At 54.1% G+C, this 16,478-nt stretch overlaps 1 protein-coding gene across 3 annotated transcripts in view; it reads left to right on the forward strand.

The window, feature by feature from the left end:
• Positions 1-387: 387 nt before the first annotated feature.
• Positions 388-16,478, forward strand: part of VWC2 (von Willebrand factor C domain containing 2) — a 58,273-nt gene continuing 42,182 nt past the window's right edge. Inside the window, exons 1-2 of one of the 3 annotated variants that reach the window (XM_019731701.3) lie at positions 388-695; positions 2,531-3,329. In XM_019731701.3, the coding sequence (XP_019587260.1) occupies positions 2,634-3,329 (696 nt within the window). In that variant the 5' untranslated portion in view covers positions 388-695; positions 2,531-2,633. Of the gene's footprint in view, positions 696-773; positions 1,509-2,530; positions 3,330-16,478 lie in introns of those variants that run through there. The other 2 variants (XM_019731699.3, XM_019731700.3) reach the window with 2 other exon arrangements.

Consider the following 16,478-nt stretch of genomic DNA (forward strand, 5'->3'; position numbering starts at 1 on the left):
AATCACAAACACCACCTCCGCCGCCCTCAGTTCCAGCAGACGGCCGAGCTCAGCCTCCTAAGAGCAGATCTGTTTCCGGCGCTGTCTATGTCTCTTCTACTTCCCTCCGACTTTATGCTTTGACTGCCTCCATCGCCCTGCCTTGCTTTTCCCTCCAAGGCGAACCTGCTTCTTCATTTCCAGCAAATTCCCGTCGCTCGGCCATGCGTGCATCATGTGTTCCCCCATTCCTTGGCAAATATAAACCGAGTCCCTCTTGTAGGAAAGGGGAGACAGAGGGATGCGGGAGAGAGACTGCAGAGTCAGGAAGTAGAAGAGCTCCCCGTGGGTCTGTAGGAGTTTCTTAGTCTCGCACTTGCATCCCTCCGGGTTTCTGAATGTACAGATGGAACTGCTCACAACTGTCTGCTAAACTAATCAGGCCTTTGAATTCCAAATCCAACGCAGTTTGGTTCAAGTTTTTCAACAGTGGCAAAACAAAGATGTCCCCAGGATGAAAAGCCAGAGGGGGTCAATTAGTAGGGAAGAAATTCAAGAAAAGAATAAAGGAAAGAAAAAAAAAAAGCCCAGATGAAAGTGGAGAGAAATAAAGCCCAGGGCAGTGGAGGGTGAGTGACAGGGAAGAATGGCAGCCAGGGCCAGGCTGGTGGCCGGCCACGGAGGTGGGGACACGGCCGCGCGCGGGAGAGTGACAGGTAGGTTGTGCGGCCAAGGGGAGCAAGTCGGCGGGAGGTCCTCCAAACCCCGGCAGAGCGGTCTGTGGGGAAAGAGGGAGCAGGGAGCGCGCTGGGCAGGCAGCGGCTGCGGCAGGGGAGGCGGGCGCGCGAGCTCCCACGCGGGCCTCGGTGCCACTCGCCCGCCTGTCGCGCTCCGGGCGCCTCCTGTCCCTCTGAGGCGCCACGGCTGCTTGGCATCCCGGCTGCCCGGTCTGGAGAGCTCCCAGCGCCTGCGGGAGGAGAGGAGCTTGGCCAAGCCTGGGCGGCCCCTGGGGCGCGATTCGTTGTGGAGACAGAGACGACGAGACCCAGGGATGAGCGGCGGAGGGCGGCACCGGCACTGACGCGAGTTGGGGCCGCCACTAGCCGCCGCCCGCAGCGCGCTGAGCAAGCTGGCGGAGACGCCCTCGCCCGGTGAACGCGCAGGGCGGAGCGCGCAGGTGGAGCTGTGCTCTCCGCTGTGCGCCCTGCGCGGGTCCCCGGCCACAGGGAGGATGGGTGCCAGCGCCCTGGGGCCGCACCCGCCGCTGCTGTCCCCACGCCCACCGCGAGGCCAGAGTCCGGCCCGCGTCCTGCGCTCATGTACGTAGGCTGGGCGCCCGCCCTCAGGGGTGAGGGTACTTGTCGGGTGTCTATGCCCAAGGCAGCGTTCAGCCTCCCTGCTGCTCCGGAGGAGATTCCCCCTCCCCAAGTTTGTAAATATGGGCGATTCTCCCTGGGCTGAGGTGGACCAGGCAGGGACTGGGAGTGAGCCGAGGGCGTGCAGACCCGAGCCCTACTACTGGAGACCAGGTGAGGAGGGAGGGAGACACCTGAAGCGCGCCAAATTGGGGTGGGGGCGTGGTAGGTGAGGTGGAGCGGCTGGGCCACCCGCACCCTGCGGTGACGAGGGTTCTCTCAGCCCCTTTGGGCGACAGAAACTTTGGAATCCAGAAAGGCTTCCCGAGACCGGGAGAGTAAGAGGGACTCGCCCCGCCCTGCGCCTTCCATCCCCAGCCTCCCCCACTGCCCAGTTAGCGCTGCCCGGGGCTCTTCTGCTTCACAGTCACGACCCCCTCCTGGGGAAAGCAATTACGCGACCGAGCTGTGCCTGAGCGAGGGTCTCTCCCAGCGTCCGGAATCACTGAGCGTCGGGGTGGGCGCGTAGCCAGCGGAGGAGCCAAGCCCTCGGAATCCCCGACCCCGCCGCCAGGGGTGGTCAGGGGACGTCGTTCAGGGCAGGGGGCCTGGGGAGGAGGGCGGGAAGCCGCGCCTGCTCCCGCACTGGAAACATTTAAAAAGTTGTTGGAAATGAATCATGGGGTCCTCGGAGCTTTGTTTAACCCTCTCCTTTTCCTTTCCCCAAAAGCCCCAAGGCGAGCGAGAGAGGGTGTCCCACTGGCTTCCAGCATGGTCGTCAGTCTCCCCTCCACTGCGGAATTCTCCATTTAGTACCGTTTGGGAAGTGTGGCCAGAGCCTAGGGAGGGGCACCCTGGGCTCCTGAATTACGTGGCTCTATCCCAGGTTTTCGGGGAGTGGGGGCTGGTCCGGCTTGCTCGCGGCTTTCCCGCGGCTCCCACCCGCCCTTGGCGGCTGATCAGGACTAGAAACGCTGCGGGGCCGGGGTTTTCTGGGACTTCGCTTCCATGTGTGTTTCCACAATTCGTGATGTGTAAGCAGCCCGGCTGTGCACCGACGCTGGGCTTGCGGCCCCCGCCCGCACGGTCCAGCTCGTTCATCTAGAGCGCTGCGGTAGCCGGGCGGCGCGGGGCCGGGTGGGGGCCTGGGCGCGCGCGGGCCGCCGGGCTCAGCTGTGCTGCCGTTCTCTCCGCAGGGATGGTGGCTCCTGGCTGGCGGCGGCGCGCCCCGGGGCTGTGAATGCAACTCGTCTCTCCGCCGCGCTCCCCGCCCGCCCGCCCGCCGGGACGTGGTAGGGGATGCCCAGCTCCGGTGCGATGGCAGTTGGCGCGCTGTCCAGTTCCCTCCTGGTCACCTGCTGCCTGATGGTGGCTTTGTGCAGTCCGAGCATCCCGCTGGAGAAGCTGGCCCAGGCGCCGGAGCAGCCCGGCCAGGAGAAGCGCGAGCATGCGTCTCGGGATGGCCCGGGGCGGGTGAGCGAGCTCGGGCGCCCCGCGAGGGACGAGAGCGGCAGTGGCCGGGACTGGAAGAGCAAGGGCGGCCGCGGGCTCGCCGGCCGGGAGGCATGGAGCAAACAGAAGCAGGCCTGGGCCACTCAGGGCGAGGGCGCCAAGGCCAGGGACCGGCAGCTCCTGCCCCGCGGGGACACCCCGCAGGGGGCGCCCCTGGCTGCGGCAGCCCAGGACGCGGCTGGGCCGGACCTTGCGCCGGCAACCGAGCCGCCGGAGGAGTACGCGTACCCGGACTATCGCGGCAAGGGCTGCGTGGACGAGAGCGGCTTCGTGTACGCCATCGGAGAGAAGTTCGCGCCAGGCCCGTCGGCCTGCCCCTGCCTGTGCACCGAGGAGGGGCCGCTGTGCGCGCAGCCCGAGTGCCCGCGGCTGCACCCGCGCTGCATCCACGTCGACACCAGCCAGTGCTGCCCTCAGTGCAAGGAGAGGAAGAACTACTGCGAGTTCCGGGGCAAGACCTACCAGACTCTGCAGGAGTTCGTGGTAAGAGGCGAGCGCCCGCGGGCGACTTTGCACCTCCCAGGACGGGGCGAGACCGCTCTGTGCACTTGTGGCCCCGCTTTGGAGATGAGGCGCTCTCTGCTTCCCAGAGGCGGAGCGCGCTGTGCGGGCGCCCCTCCGCAAGGCCTCTGCTTTCAGTGCAGAGGTAATCGTTGAAAGCAGAGTGGCCACTCCACGGTGATCCCTTTGGTCTTCGCTTTAAAAGGGTTTCCTTAGAGTGAAGCCCGCGGCGTGGAAGGGACTGGCCCGAACACTAATTAGCTGTACTTGCAATATTAATTTACCACTCCTCATTTAAAAGTGTTGAGGCTGAAATGCTCAACCTGTTTGCAGACACAGGGTAATTTACCCTGCCATTTGGGATAGAGTCTTCAGTTAATAGCCAATTAAGGGAGTCTATTCACATAAATAAGCCATTTCCTGAGATATGCGTTGGGGTATCATGCAAATGCGCTAACAATTCAAAGAAAAAGAAAATGCTGGCTCATTTGGGCACCAAAACATGGTGGCTGGCAAAAACAGGAAGCCCAGTCCATGGGTACAGACTTTTATCTTAGATGAGTACTAGTAATAATATTAAAAGCACTGACCATCTCCGGAACGCCGACTGTGTGTCAGACTCCAGGCTGTGTTTCTCACATGTGTTAACTTAGCTAAATCTCATACCATGCTATAAAGTAGATTTATTGTCTATTATCTTCAGTTTTTGGAAAAGAGGAAACTGAGACACAGAATATTTAAATAACACGTTGCAGGCAATGCGACTCTTCAGAAGCAGACTCCGGTGTCAAGCTGAACAGCTCTACACCGTGCACGCTTCCCCCCTCCCAGTGCTTGAACCAGAAGCTCAGCCCTGATGGCGCTGGGTTAGGTGGTAGTGCTGCCCAGCACGCATGCGCCGGCCCCACGTGCACTCCAAAAGCCCTGCCTCCCCAGTAGTGGGCCTGGGAAATACCTGCATGGCTGTTTAGCTGTTCCAACTGCCTACCCCCATACCCCCACCTCAGCCCCAAGGTAGGCTCAACCTATGGCCTACCTGGACATGACCTGTGGACTTGGCATGCCTGAGATTTCCTGGGCAGCAGAGGGCATCCTGGGACCTACAGCCCCCAAAGCTGAGCAGAAAAGGCAGGCGGGGTTCCCTAGTGCACACAGACGTTGAGATCTGCAGGTTCAGGATGTGCCCAGGGTGTAACTGCAGGTGATGAGTTTTAGGATTGAATTCCTGAGTGTTGCAGAAGGAGAGAGCCAGGAGAACAGATCTAGGGATGATGTACGAAGTGTGGAAAGAAGATCGGCGTGTAGAGTCAGTCAACAGGCGCTTCCATTCTGGCTTTGCCACTCACCAGCCCTTGGAGAAACACAGGCAGCTTTGGTGAGGAGCTCACTGGAGCCAGGCCCCGGGCCACACAACATAAGAAGTCAGGAGCCCTGCCCCCCCAAATGCAGCCGCCTCCTGGGGAGTCCAGCAGATGCCTCCCAGATGATTTAGGTGCAAGAGGAAAGTGCAGAGGCCATGGCGGCCATGGCGGCCCTGGGTGCTGGTGAGGCCCAGGGGACGGGCTCCTTCCTGTTGGCCTGGGACAGGGCTGGGGCACGGACCCAACCAAACAGCGCTCTTGAGGTTTCGGTTCGTAAGAAAATCTGAGTGTTACAAGAGCAAAGATAAGTGGCTGGTCTTCAGTCGTGAACATGTATTGTTGCCCTGTGTGGAATTCCAGTCATCTTACAAGTGCCCCATGAGGTAGGCTGAAAAGCCCAAATACAGGTAGACGGAAGGTTCCAGACTTGTGCTTAGTAATTCACTGCTAAGTGCTAGATGCCATGAGGCTGCCTTCTGTATGGGGGGGGGGGGGGGTCTCTCATTCCTGTTGTCAAACATTGGTCAATAGAAAGAATGTGTGTCAGACTCGGGAGATGGGAGATAACAGCCAAAGGGAGATTGCAAAGCTCGCAATCTTGGGAAGAATTCAAGTACCAATCAGCTCATTTTTGGAGCATTAGGGTGTACGTTTCATCTCCAGGTGACACTTCATTCTTAACTTTTGTCCAGTCGTTAACAGCTGAGCGCGTGCACCGTGCCCAGATGTTGCAAAGTTGCTATACATTTTTAATTATGTGCCTGCTCCTTCAGTGTACAAGTAAATTACAGTTTCATTGTGTGTGTATATATGCCTGTTCATTTTTGTTACTATCAGGAAAATTTCTAGGCATTTCTCTAATTTAGTGTGGCTTTACGTAAGTCATCTAGTATCTGTATTTTGGTTTGTGGTGTTTCGTTCAGGGTGTCAGAAGGAGGAATATAGAAGGGTCCGGGGTCAGCTGTGAGTCCAAGGGGTCTGTAAGTTACACTGTTGGTGAACTGTTGTCATGCCAAGTGCCAGGGCACAGCCACTGGTCATGTGCCTGCCCTGGGTATCCTGGGCTTCAGAGAGACAAACGGTAGTCTGTGGTTTGCGTAGCACAAAGTATATGGACAATGGAAAAGAGAAGCACTCCTGTCTGAAGTGCCTTATGCTTCTCTCAAAAAAATGTAACTCAAACGGAGGCTGTGGTACAGTCGGGTCAATTTGGGCCCTGTTTCCATCGCAAGGAAGGAGGTGAAAGGGAGGTCCCTGTGGGGCCGCTTCTGCTGGGAGGCACGCAGGCACTTGAACAGTCTGCCCTCTGCTTCCCGGGAGAGAAATTACTGGTGGAGGCTGGGCGCTCACCGTGGGTCTGGTGTGAGAAGCAGATAGAACCCGAGACCCTGCCCTGTGCCTGGGATGTGCGTTTGGCCCGTGAGAGGGGGCGCGTCCTCCCTATCTTCTGTGTTTCTCTCTCCGGGGTCACATGTCCACCTGCTGTCCTCGCCACCCAGGTTTCTCCTCGTTCGAGCCTGTGTTTCCCCGTCTCTCCATGCTCCTCACCCCACTGGGACTCCCTTTCCTTGCAGCCCGGTTGGTCTCAGCCAAATGCCAGCAGACCTCACTCTCAGCTTCCACAGAATACCATTAAGCTGCTAATAATGATTAGATAATATCCTCCTTCCTCCAGGATGTTTGCGATTTAATTCGTATGTCCAAATAAAAACGTACTTACTGATAGAATGTTCTCCACTGCTTCTCAAATTGTACCATGTCCTGGCCTTCAACTGGTACCAGCAGGCATCCAAATTTGAATAAGGAAGCCTCTCTATTGGTCTGTATGTTTTAGAAATGAGAGGTGTTTTGGTGTGCTGTCTGCTTCCTAGGGTGCATTCCTTCGCTGGGGCCATCGTAGCAAAGTACCACAGACCAGGCGGCTTAAACAACAGAAATGTGTTCTCTCACATCCTGGAGGCTGGACGTCTGAGATCCAGGTGTGAGCAGGTCTGCTTCCTCCTGAGGCCTCACTCCTGGGCGTGTAGACAGCCGTCTGCTCCCCGTGTCCTCACGTGGCCATCCCTCTGTGCATGTGTGTGTCCTCACCTCCTCTTCTTAGAGGGACACCTGTCATGTGGTATTGGGGCCCATCCATATGACCTCATTTTAACTGAAGTACCTCTGTAAAGACCCTTTCTCTATACAGTCACATTCTGAGGTGCTGGGGGTTAGGGATTCAACCCCATCTGAACTTGGGAGGGGTGGACACCGGCCGGCCTGTAACACAGAATGTCAGTGGCCGTGACTGGCCTCGTAGGTGTGGGCCCAGAAGTGTGTGTGTGGGGGGGGAGCTGCAGCAGGTATGACTGGAAGGAAGACTCCGTAAAGTGATTGCTGCTAAACCACTGCCTGACAAACACAGCTCCACAGCCCACGTAACGCGCCCTGGTTCTGTCGGTTCCTGCCTGGGCGACACTTCAGGAGTGCTCTGCTGATGTCACCGGGTCCTCATATCGTGCACATCGCAAAGCTGGCTGCGACAGGCTCTAGTGAGCAGCTTTACATGGACCCCTGGTGACTACCAAGCAGCCCAGCAGCACATCAAATTTGAAATTCATTAATAAGAAACGATTCCATTTTGAGCAACCGGAGTTGTTCCCCTCGTGGATATCCTGCTGCCCTGGGCTCTGCAAGCCTGTTTCAGTGTTTTAGAGAACCTAGTGGAATGTATGCGACTCCCTGAGATAAGGCCGTGAGGATAACGAATACTTCACATCGCTTTGCTTTCCGTAGGGAGGATATCCGTCTGGTGAGTCCACACCGGTTAGCATAGCTGATCGGGAGCTCCGATTGGCAACTGTGTGAGTCTTTGAAGGAAAAGAGAAAATGAATTATTAATAAGTGCTGCTTGCCAGACTGTCTTTTCAAAGCTCGAGGACTGTTGACCTAGAGATAATGGAAAGCGGGGTTGCTGGTGAGATGCTTTGGGACCACTGAGGCAACCAGACCCTCCCCTGTGGCTTCAGGGTCTGACTTGTGACTAACCTTGTTGCAAAATCTCATTTCTAGAAGTTTATTAATGAAAAAAACAACTTACATGAAATTTGGAATCAAAGGCTCCATCTAAATAGATTTCTATTGCAATTATGAGAAAGTGCCAGTAAAGAGGAAGACACAGGTCTTCACACTTTCAATTTAATGGTATCTATATCCTACTGGCTGATGTTACTTAACATAAAACAATGCTATTGTTAGTTCCCTTCGCAAAGGAAAATGAACCACGCCGTGAGAAGTTTCCGTTCTCCCTGAGCCACCCTAACGTGTGTGACGGCGGTGCTGCCTCTGCATTTGTTTTGGTTCCGAGTCAGATTTCGTAAGCTCCGGACTTCTCAGTGTGTCCTCTTGTCTAAAGCTATTTAAACAGGAGCAACTAACCAAAAAAGGGGGCTCCATGAGGTTTCTCTGGACCTTTCAGATGTGTTTCTGCCTCAGGTTGGGGAGGCATAGCTGGGACTGTCAAGCCCCATATGCCAATTTGATTTGTGAATATGGCGGGAGAAACACCATAAAAAGCCGATTTTGTTACAATGGGAAGGAATCAATATTTATTCAGTGCCCGTATGTTTTGTACATTTGGGAGGGGGTGATTTACACCATAAGTTGATGAATTGGTGGTATTTTCTTTATTTTAAAGGAGAGAAAACTGAGGTTCAAAACAGTTAAGTAATTGGAGCAAAGCCATTGAGTTAGTAAGTGGAGGAGCCAGGTTGTGAGTCCACGTCTGCTGGGCTCTGAACATTGTATACCTCCACCTGCCACCTCGTCTTTATGATGGTACAAGTGGCAGTCTGTGTGTGGCCAAGAGAAGCCGGTACTTGGGGAAGGGAAAGCTTATCCAGGCTTGGACACCTGACCCAGGTGTGTGCCCAGTAAATGCTGGATCAATTTGGTTAAGTGTTTATTTATGTGGATTTATGTTACATTTGACTCAAGCTATCTAGGACAAAGTAAGTATGTGTCCTTCAAAGTCTGAAAGCTTGAGTTGTAATGAGATCAGAACCATTTAGTTGCAGGGGCTCCCTGAGCATGAGGGGACGGTCTCCGGGGACAGAGAACAGAGCACTAGGTCTCCAGGGGGGCCAGGACCTTGGACAGTAGCAGCCCACAGCGCAGCCTGGTGGCTCCAGAGCCGACTCGGGCCCAAGGAGTTGTTCTGCTTAGCTCCTAGCACGTGACATTTGTTTGACTAGTGCAATTTAAGTGAGAGGCTCACATAGATACCCAGATTGCCAATCTGTTGTGGAGAATGGGACGATCCCCAGGCAGCAGCCATCTGCCAGGTTCAGAGTGGGCGTCCCTTTAGAAGGGCGTTTACTCTCCAGCTGACCACACCCCCACTTGGCACGATATACCTGTGCTCTTAGCCACATGGCTTTGTCATTCCTCTCTGTTCATAGAGAAATTTCACCCTAGGAAACCGATGCCTGACTCAAAAATCATACAACCAGCTGGTGTCAGGAGGCCTCGGAACTCAGGCCCCATGCTGCCCAGCCCCCCCCTCCCCCGGTTGGGTGGACAGTCAGTCAGCTTCAAGGACAGAGGACCTCTGTCTAAAGACACGGTGGGTGTGAGCCCTGTTCTATTTCATCCTTGTGTGGGCAATTCTCAGAGCTTCCTTATTTTCCAGTGGTAAAAAGTGGAGAGTATCCGCTTATCTCTCACATTACAGAAGTAAAAGAGATATATATGGGAGCAGTTTGAACCTACAAAGCTCTGAACAAACAGGAGAGAAGCCCACTGCTGGGTTACTGTGGATTTTCAGGTGTGGTCTGTTGCGTGTGCATCTTAGGGGACGTGACTGCCCCCAGCATGGTTTTTGGTCTCTAGGGTGACTGCCTGTGGAGGCTGCTGCCATCATTAGCAGGTGACTCTATAAGTATTTTCCTATAAATATTTCCTTCTCAGATGATATCTCAAAATCTGATAAGTTCCAAATAAAAACCCATTCTTGTATTTATTTATGCAAAAACAATTGAATATCTAGATGTCATGCACTGGACTGGCTACTGGAGGTATGGTGACAAACTACGGGGTCCCACCAGTAAACGGGCAGTGACCTGCCGTGTGTGAGGTGTGCAGGCGCATCCAGAGGGGCTCTGTGGGGAACACAGGTGGAAGCCACTCATCTAGGCTCTGCTGTTGTCAATGGTTTGTTTTCAAATGACAGGAACCCTGGGGCCGATTTCTAGGGTGAAGACAAGAGTTCGGCTCAAATGGAACGCTTGTGAGCTGGAGGAAGGGATGTGGTTTTCATTCCAGCCAATGTCCATGGGCTGTAGCAATCCTGCATGGTCCAGTTCTGGCCACATAGCTGGAAACCCTTGCTGCTTATCTGTTCCCAGCCTGACATCCTGCCAGCTGGATTTCACTTGGCCATTCTATTTCTGTCGGGCACTGGGGTGCAGCCAGGACACAGAGTGCCTTTGAATCTGCGGGGAAGGATGATGTCAGACGTCTGCCTGTGGCCCTGTGGGTTCTCTCGGAAGCCCCAGGCCCGTGGAAAAGCAGAGGGATGGAAAATCCGGATACCGTGTGGCTCTGCACATTTCCACTCATGGCAAGAATGATTTTGCTTTAAATATGATGACCACCCCTTGGCTGGGATGTGGAAGACTGATAGCCTAAAAACCCATGTGTACAAAACTCATGAAATCCCGGATATCACATACAACACATCTTAAAAGCACAGCTGAAATGGCACAAAAGAGAGAAAAATTCATCCCTAAAGGTGGAGGCCAGAATCCAGAGAAGAACATCAGCCTTGCAGTGGCAGCTACTGAAGCCTGGGGCCCGACCCTTGTGCTCAGGGCCAGGCTGGGACACATGCCAAGCCCAGGGCCCCAAGTGGAGAGAATCAGATCAGGAGATGTCTCCCTGGAAAAGCCTCTCCTGCAAAGGGGCAATGGGGACAAACTCCCCTGGACGGGCCTCAGCCTGTGTGGGATTTTTCTGAACAGTTGCATTTTGAGTGCGTGTGCCCTCCTGTGGGTGTGGAGTCGAGATTTATGCTTCTCTGAGCGGTCCAAATAATCCAAGTGGGAGACTTTTGTTCAAAGGGGTCCCAGGCTGTATCTGACAGAGGCAAATGCACTCAGCAGGAATGCACCCACTGTCCAGGCTGTGAAGAATCCCATAAATTGTTTTCCAAGGAACATTATGTCAAAATAGCATTATGCACAAGAAGAAAGGGCTTTGTGAACAAGAGTCAGCCAAAACAGCAGTCAGCTCAGACACAGACAGACATTGGGAGCTAGATGAGAATATTTAATGTGCATAAAGAAACCACTGCTGGAATAAAAAGTATGGGTAAATAACACAGGTGTACCCGAAGCCCTAGTCAGCTTTGAAAGAGAAGCAGGTGGAACTTGTATAAATGAATGCTATAATAATTGGATTAATATTGAATGGGAGGGTCTAACAGTACATTAGATACAGATTATAAATAATTTAGTGAACCAGAAGATAAATTTGAAGAAGTGATCCAGAATGAAACACAGACACAGATGGAACACAGGAAGGCGACGTCTTGATACATGAGAGTAGAGAGAGAAGGTCTAATATCCACCAGGTTAGAATTCTGAAAGAGCTAGTGAGAATGTGGGCGTCCGTGACTTTCTAGTTGAAAGACTACTATTTTCTGATTCAGGAATCCCAATGAACGTTATGGAAGATAAATAAAAATACATCCACATCATAGAGAGACTGCGGAACACCAAAGGCAAAAGAAAGATTTTTAAGGGAAACCAGAGAGAAAAGACTACCTATAAAATAACAGCAAGTGGGCTGTCAGCTAACATCTTGTCAACAGAAGAAAACCCCCAAAAATAGAAGAACATCTTTAAAGAACAAAGAAAAAAATAAGTGTCAATCCACTTTATGCACCAGCAAAACAATCTTTCAGGAATGAGCTCAAACAAACATATTTTCAGACAAAAATAGAGAGCATATCACCAAGAAACCTTTACTAAAAGAACTTCAAACTGCAATTTGAAGGATGAAATTCACAAAGAAGGAACATGATCCCAGAAGTAAAGTCACCCAGTGAGGAAGGAATGAACCTTTGTTCAATAAGCCATAGACCACTGGTTCTCAACGGGGGCCACATTGGCCCAGCAGGGGGCATTGGGCGATGTATGCGGACATCTTTGGTGGTCATAACGGGGAGGGGGGGTGGGGGGTGTTACTGACATCGGTGGGTAGAGGCCGGACATGTTGCTGAAATCCTCCAGTGTCCAGAGCAGCCCCTGACAACCAATGTCAGGGTGCTGGGGTTGAGACCCCGACTGTAGACGAAATTGGGTCTCCAGGGTGGTGATGACTAACTGGAGATTTACCTAATGTTCTGTGCCTTGTGGGGGTTGGTGTGTCTTGCACTGAATTTTGAGTTTAGAATTCTATCTTTAAACAAATGGGAAATGCCATTAAATACAACTTTTAAAAGTTTTTGGAAACATAATATTACTGGGACTAGCTCAGGTTTAAGCCAAATCACAAAGCAGGTGACCATCTTCAGGGACTCCTGCCGTTGTCCTGGTCACAGACAGCCCTGAGCCCCGATCTGCCATGGTGGCTGCTCCTGCCTCCTGTAATGCAACTCTCACCACATCCCACATGCGTCCCTCTTGCTTGGCTCTCCATAGCCTTTGCTCATGAGGCAGCTCAGAAATAACTAGTAACATCAACTCAACCAGACTTTCCTCACATGGTGACATGCGACACTCATTTATACTTCCTTCGTCCAGCTTTAAAGACGGTTGTTTACTTATATTTTACTTTCAAATTTCACATGCTTTTTGAAAAGGTAACTCAGTATTTTTGTTTTAGGAGGCTTGGAACAAGTAACACACATAATTAGTTTCAAGCAAGCCTTGGCTCAGACTGTTAAGGTGTCAGGAGCTCGAGCTCCGCTGCTGGTCACATGCTTGCACTGGTGACAGTTATGTTCTGGGGACACCGGCCCTTAGCTAGTGGACAGGCTGTCACGGTGGATCTTGGTTCCCTCGGCTGCAGTGCAGGGAGGGAGTCTGCAGGGGGCTGGGGTGCTGACAGGCCCTTGTCACGTGGAGCACAGCTGCCCTGGGCACCTTTGCCTCGACCCACATGCAGTTCAGCCATGTTGTCACACGTGCAGAAATGTCAGGGTTGGGAAGAGTGGAAAAGAAATAATTCTGACAAGGCCACTGCCTTTCCCTGGGCCTGTGAGGAGCAGGGGACTCGGTGGCCCGAGGGATAAACTGTGCTCCACTGCCAGTCTCAGCTCAGGTCACCTCCCGCTGGTAACAAAGTTCCCCTCTGGCTCCCCGTGCCCTCCAAGAAGCCAAGGAAATAGCTCATGTTGCTCCGTGGTGACAGTGAGGGAAAGCCGACACAATTCAATGGTCAGCTCTCGGGGACCATGCTGCCTGTGTGTGTCAGTGCCAGCCAAGCTGGGTCCCTTCTTGTGAGTGAGCCCTGCAATGTCTGCTCCAGCCGAGCTTAAACCCCATGGAAGGGGCTTCATTAATTGCAGCCACCGCTGGCGGTGTCCCGCGTAGGGTCCGGGTGCTGGGGAGAGGCCAGGAATGAAGGAGGGCGAGCCCAGAGCCAGCCCCCTCCCCCCGCCCAGCACTGGCCCAGGGGTCAGAAGCCAGGCTCCCTGAGGGCGCGCCAGCCAGGCAGCCAGGCTCCGGCCTCAGGGGCTCCCAGATGGGCGTCCACGGGCCCCTCTCAGCTGGGGAGTGAGCCCTTTCCTGGAGCCGGGCCAGCTTTGGGCAAACGACACTGACATGCACCTGTGGCCGTCGTCCTTCCACCTGCTCCTGGTGAGCATCACGACGGCCGTCACACGAGGGACGCCACATGGAAGCAGTGGGTTCTGTTTCTTTCCGGGGTGTGTGTGTGTGGTGTGTGTACGGAGTGTGTGTGCACATTTGTGTGTGTGAGTGTGTGCTGGGTGTGAGTGTGTGTGTGTGAGTGTGTGCTGGGTGTGAGTGTGTGTGTGTGTGTGTGTGAGTGTGTGTGTCCGGAAGGGCATGCCCATCACTTGCAGTGTCCTCAGTGACCTCCCCGTCTGCCACAGTCCCCACCGCTCCCTGGTGCTGCACCCAGCTCACGGCCTTGTTTCCTTGGTGATTCCTGAAAGAGTTTGAATGTGTGATTCCCAGGAGAACCAGAGCCCACACTGGCTCTCACACTGTCTTTCAAAAGCCTCCTCTTTGGAAGGCGTTTAACCTTAATCACTTATGTATGAAGGGAGAAGCCAGCTCTGCCCGTTCTCCCCGCCCCTCTGGCCTCCGCTCTCCATCCTGCTCCGTTGGCCGCGCGCCAGGGTGTGGAGGTCAGGGTTGGCCCACTGTGGGCTCGCATGGCCTCCAGTGCAAAACTCAGGGTGCGGGTGGTGTCTTTGTCAGCTCAGGCTGCCGTAAGACCGGAGGCCGGCGGCTCAGACAACAGAAATTTACCTCTCACAGTCTGGAGGCTGGAAGTCCAAGATCGAGCTGCTGAGGGCGCTTGTCCTTACACGGTGGAGAGAAAGCAGGGTGATCTCCTGCCTCTTCTTCTCTTCTTCTCAGGTCACTGATCCTGTCATGTCCTCACCTGACGCAGGATCTCCCAGGGGCCCCACCGGCAAATACTGTCACCCTGGGGGTTAGGGCTTGGACACATGCATGTTGGGGACACACAAACGTCCAATTGGTAGCAGGGTCCAACCTGACTGCTTCCAGAATGCTGACCAGGTCCGATCTGCAGGCAGAAGGGTCTTCCTCATTCTCGTCTTAGCTACTCGGCTGTTTGTCGCCCGGGGAACTCGCCCTGCAGACACTGCCAGCGTTTGTTCCCTCGTGAGGGAGCTCCTGTGTGATCTACACTGATCTGAGGGAATTACACCAGCGGATTTGAAGGCTGCTTACATGGAGGGTGTTGCCTCAAGCGCAGCTGTGAAGAAGGAGAACTTATTCTTTGGTGCCGAGAAGAGAGACGTGCTGGGCTGGCTACTTGGGCTGCTGCACTGTTCATCTGCCGTGCGGTCGGCAGACTCGTTTTCTGCCTGAGACTGAAAGCCGACAGCTTCTGGGGACAGTTCTCAATTCAGTCCCTTTCTCTGCACATCCCTTCTCTGACAGAGGATAGAAAGACAGAGAACAGCAACAACCAAAGAATCTTTCTGAAGGGCACAGGAAGCAGAAGCGTCCGGTACTTTGGCCAGCAGCTCGTGTTGGAGGCAGGAAGGTGGCTGTGGATGACGTCCGTGTCACTTAGAGCTGCTCTGTGTCATGAGGAGAGGATGGAAGGGCACACGGGTCTGGACTCTCCGCACTGGCCCTGGGGACAGCAGCTGGTGACACAGCACCTGGAACCTGGAAGACGCAGGCTGTTGGGCAGGGGCCTCCGTGATGGGCCTGACCCTCGCCACCTGTGGCTTTCCAGCCTGGAGACACAGCTCGGGGTGCCTTGGGCTAGTTTGATGAGACAGTTTCAGGTCAGGAGCCTGAAGCAGGATTGGGGACAAATTTGGTTTGAGGTGACTGTTGAAAAGGAGGCCTTGACCTGCGTGGCATCGTGCAGGAGTCAGGAGGGGCTGGCGAAATCAGGAGGGATGACCCAGGACGTCCTCGTGAAGGCAGTGTGTGAGTGGTCTGGGGGCCTGGCCAGACTCCGAGTTCAGGCTGGGGCCTGACTTGCTGTGACATTCCCGGCAGTCACCAGACCTGTGGATAGGTTTTCACTCCAGAAAAAGCGGGATTGCAGGACATCACTCCTGCTTTTTCCTCCAGTTCCAAAATAACACAGTTCCTTCCGGGTTATCAGAAGCTACTACGACCCCGTGGTTTAAATACAAGGGGACTTGGTGGTTTCCTTCTAGGTGAGTCCTGCTAAGGGTGACGCTGGGCACTTTCAGAAAGACAGACTCAGCAACTGGAAAGGCCACTTTCGCCATCTGGTGACGAAACTGGGACAATGATTTTGGGAGGCTGCTTGTCATCCAGGGCCACTCAGACTGCTTTTAGTGACGGCTGTTGGCAGCTTGTGCCTCTGGTGAGTTGTTTCTTAATTTGAGGTCGTGGAAATAATCACATAATGGGGTAAAATGTGTAAACAAAACTCAGATGTGCAAACACTGAGACAACGTTCTTTCACTTTAGAACAGTTCTGTCAGTTGTGGAATTGCCCATAGCCAGTGATGGTGGAGAGCGTTTGTTCTTGTCAGTTTAAAGTTTCGAGGTCTCTCTGGCAAATCTGTCTTTTGAAGTCTCAGGAGTCTCATCACTTCGGGGTGATTACTAAGCGGGTTGGGGGTTCTCCTCCCAAGACGTCTGCCAGGAAGAACTCACACAGTCTCACAGCATTGGGAAAGGCACCTTGTCCCCGTGACATCTCCTGCTTCTTGCCTTGTCCCCTGTGGTAGAGCCAGGTCCCCTGTACCAAGCTGTGGCAGGTCTCGTGGCCATGGGGACATTGTGCTGCCTTCGGGGGCTGCCATTGTATACTTCTTGGCAGTCCTGGTGTCAGGGCCCCTGCTCTCTGCAGCTGCCCTGCTCAGCCTCTCAGGACCACTGGTCCTGGAGCCATACGGGCCCAGGGATCCCCACTGGGTTCTCTGCCCGGGAGAGACCTGTCCGTGAGGCCCCTGCTTGTCTCGACGGCCGTCCCCTCCTTACCCGCCCCAGTCCTCCCCACTAACGTGACCACATTCTAGTTTAAACTCTTCCCCGTCGCTCCAAACACAAGTGACATTGTGCCTTCAGAG

The sequence above is a fragment of the Rhinolophus sinicus genome, chromosome 4, assembly GCF_057876585.1.
Source record: "Rhinolophus sinicus isolate RSI-liver-muscle chromosome 4, RSI-T2T, whole genome shotgun sequence".
In the NCBI taxonomy this organism is placed as follows: Eukaryota; Metazoa; Chordata; class Mammalia; order Chiroptera; family Rhinolophidae; genus Rhinolophus; species Rhinolophus sinicus.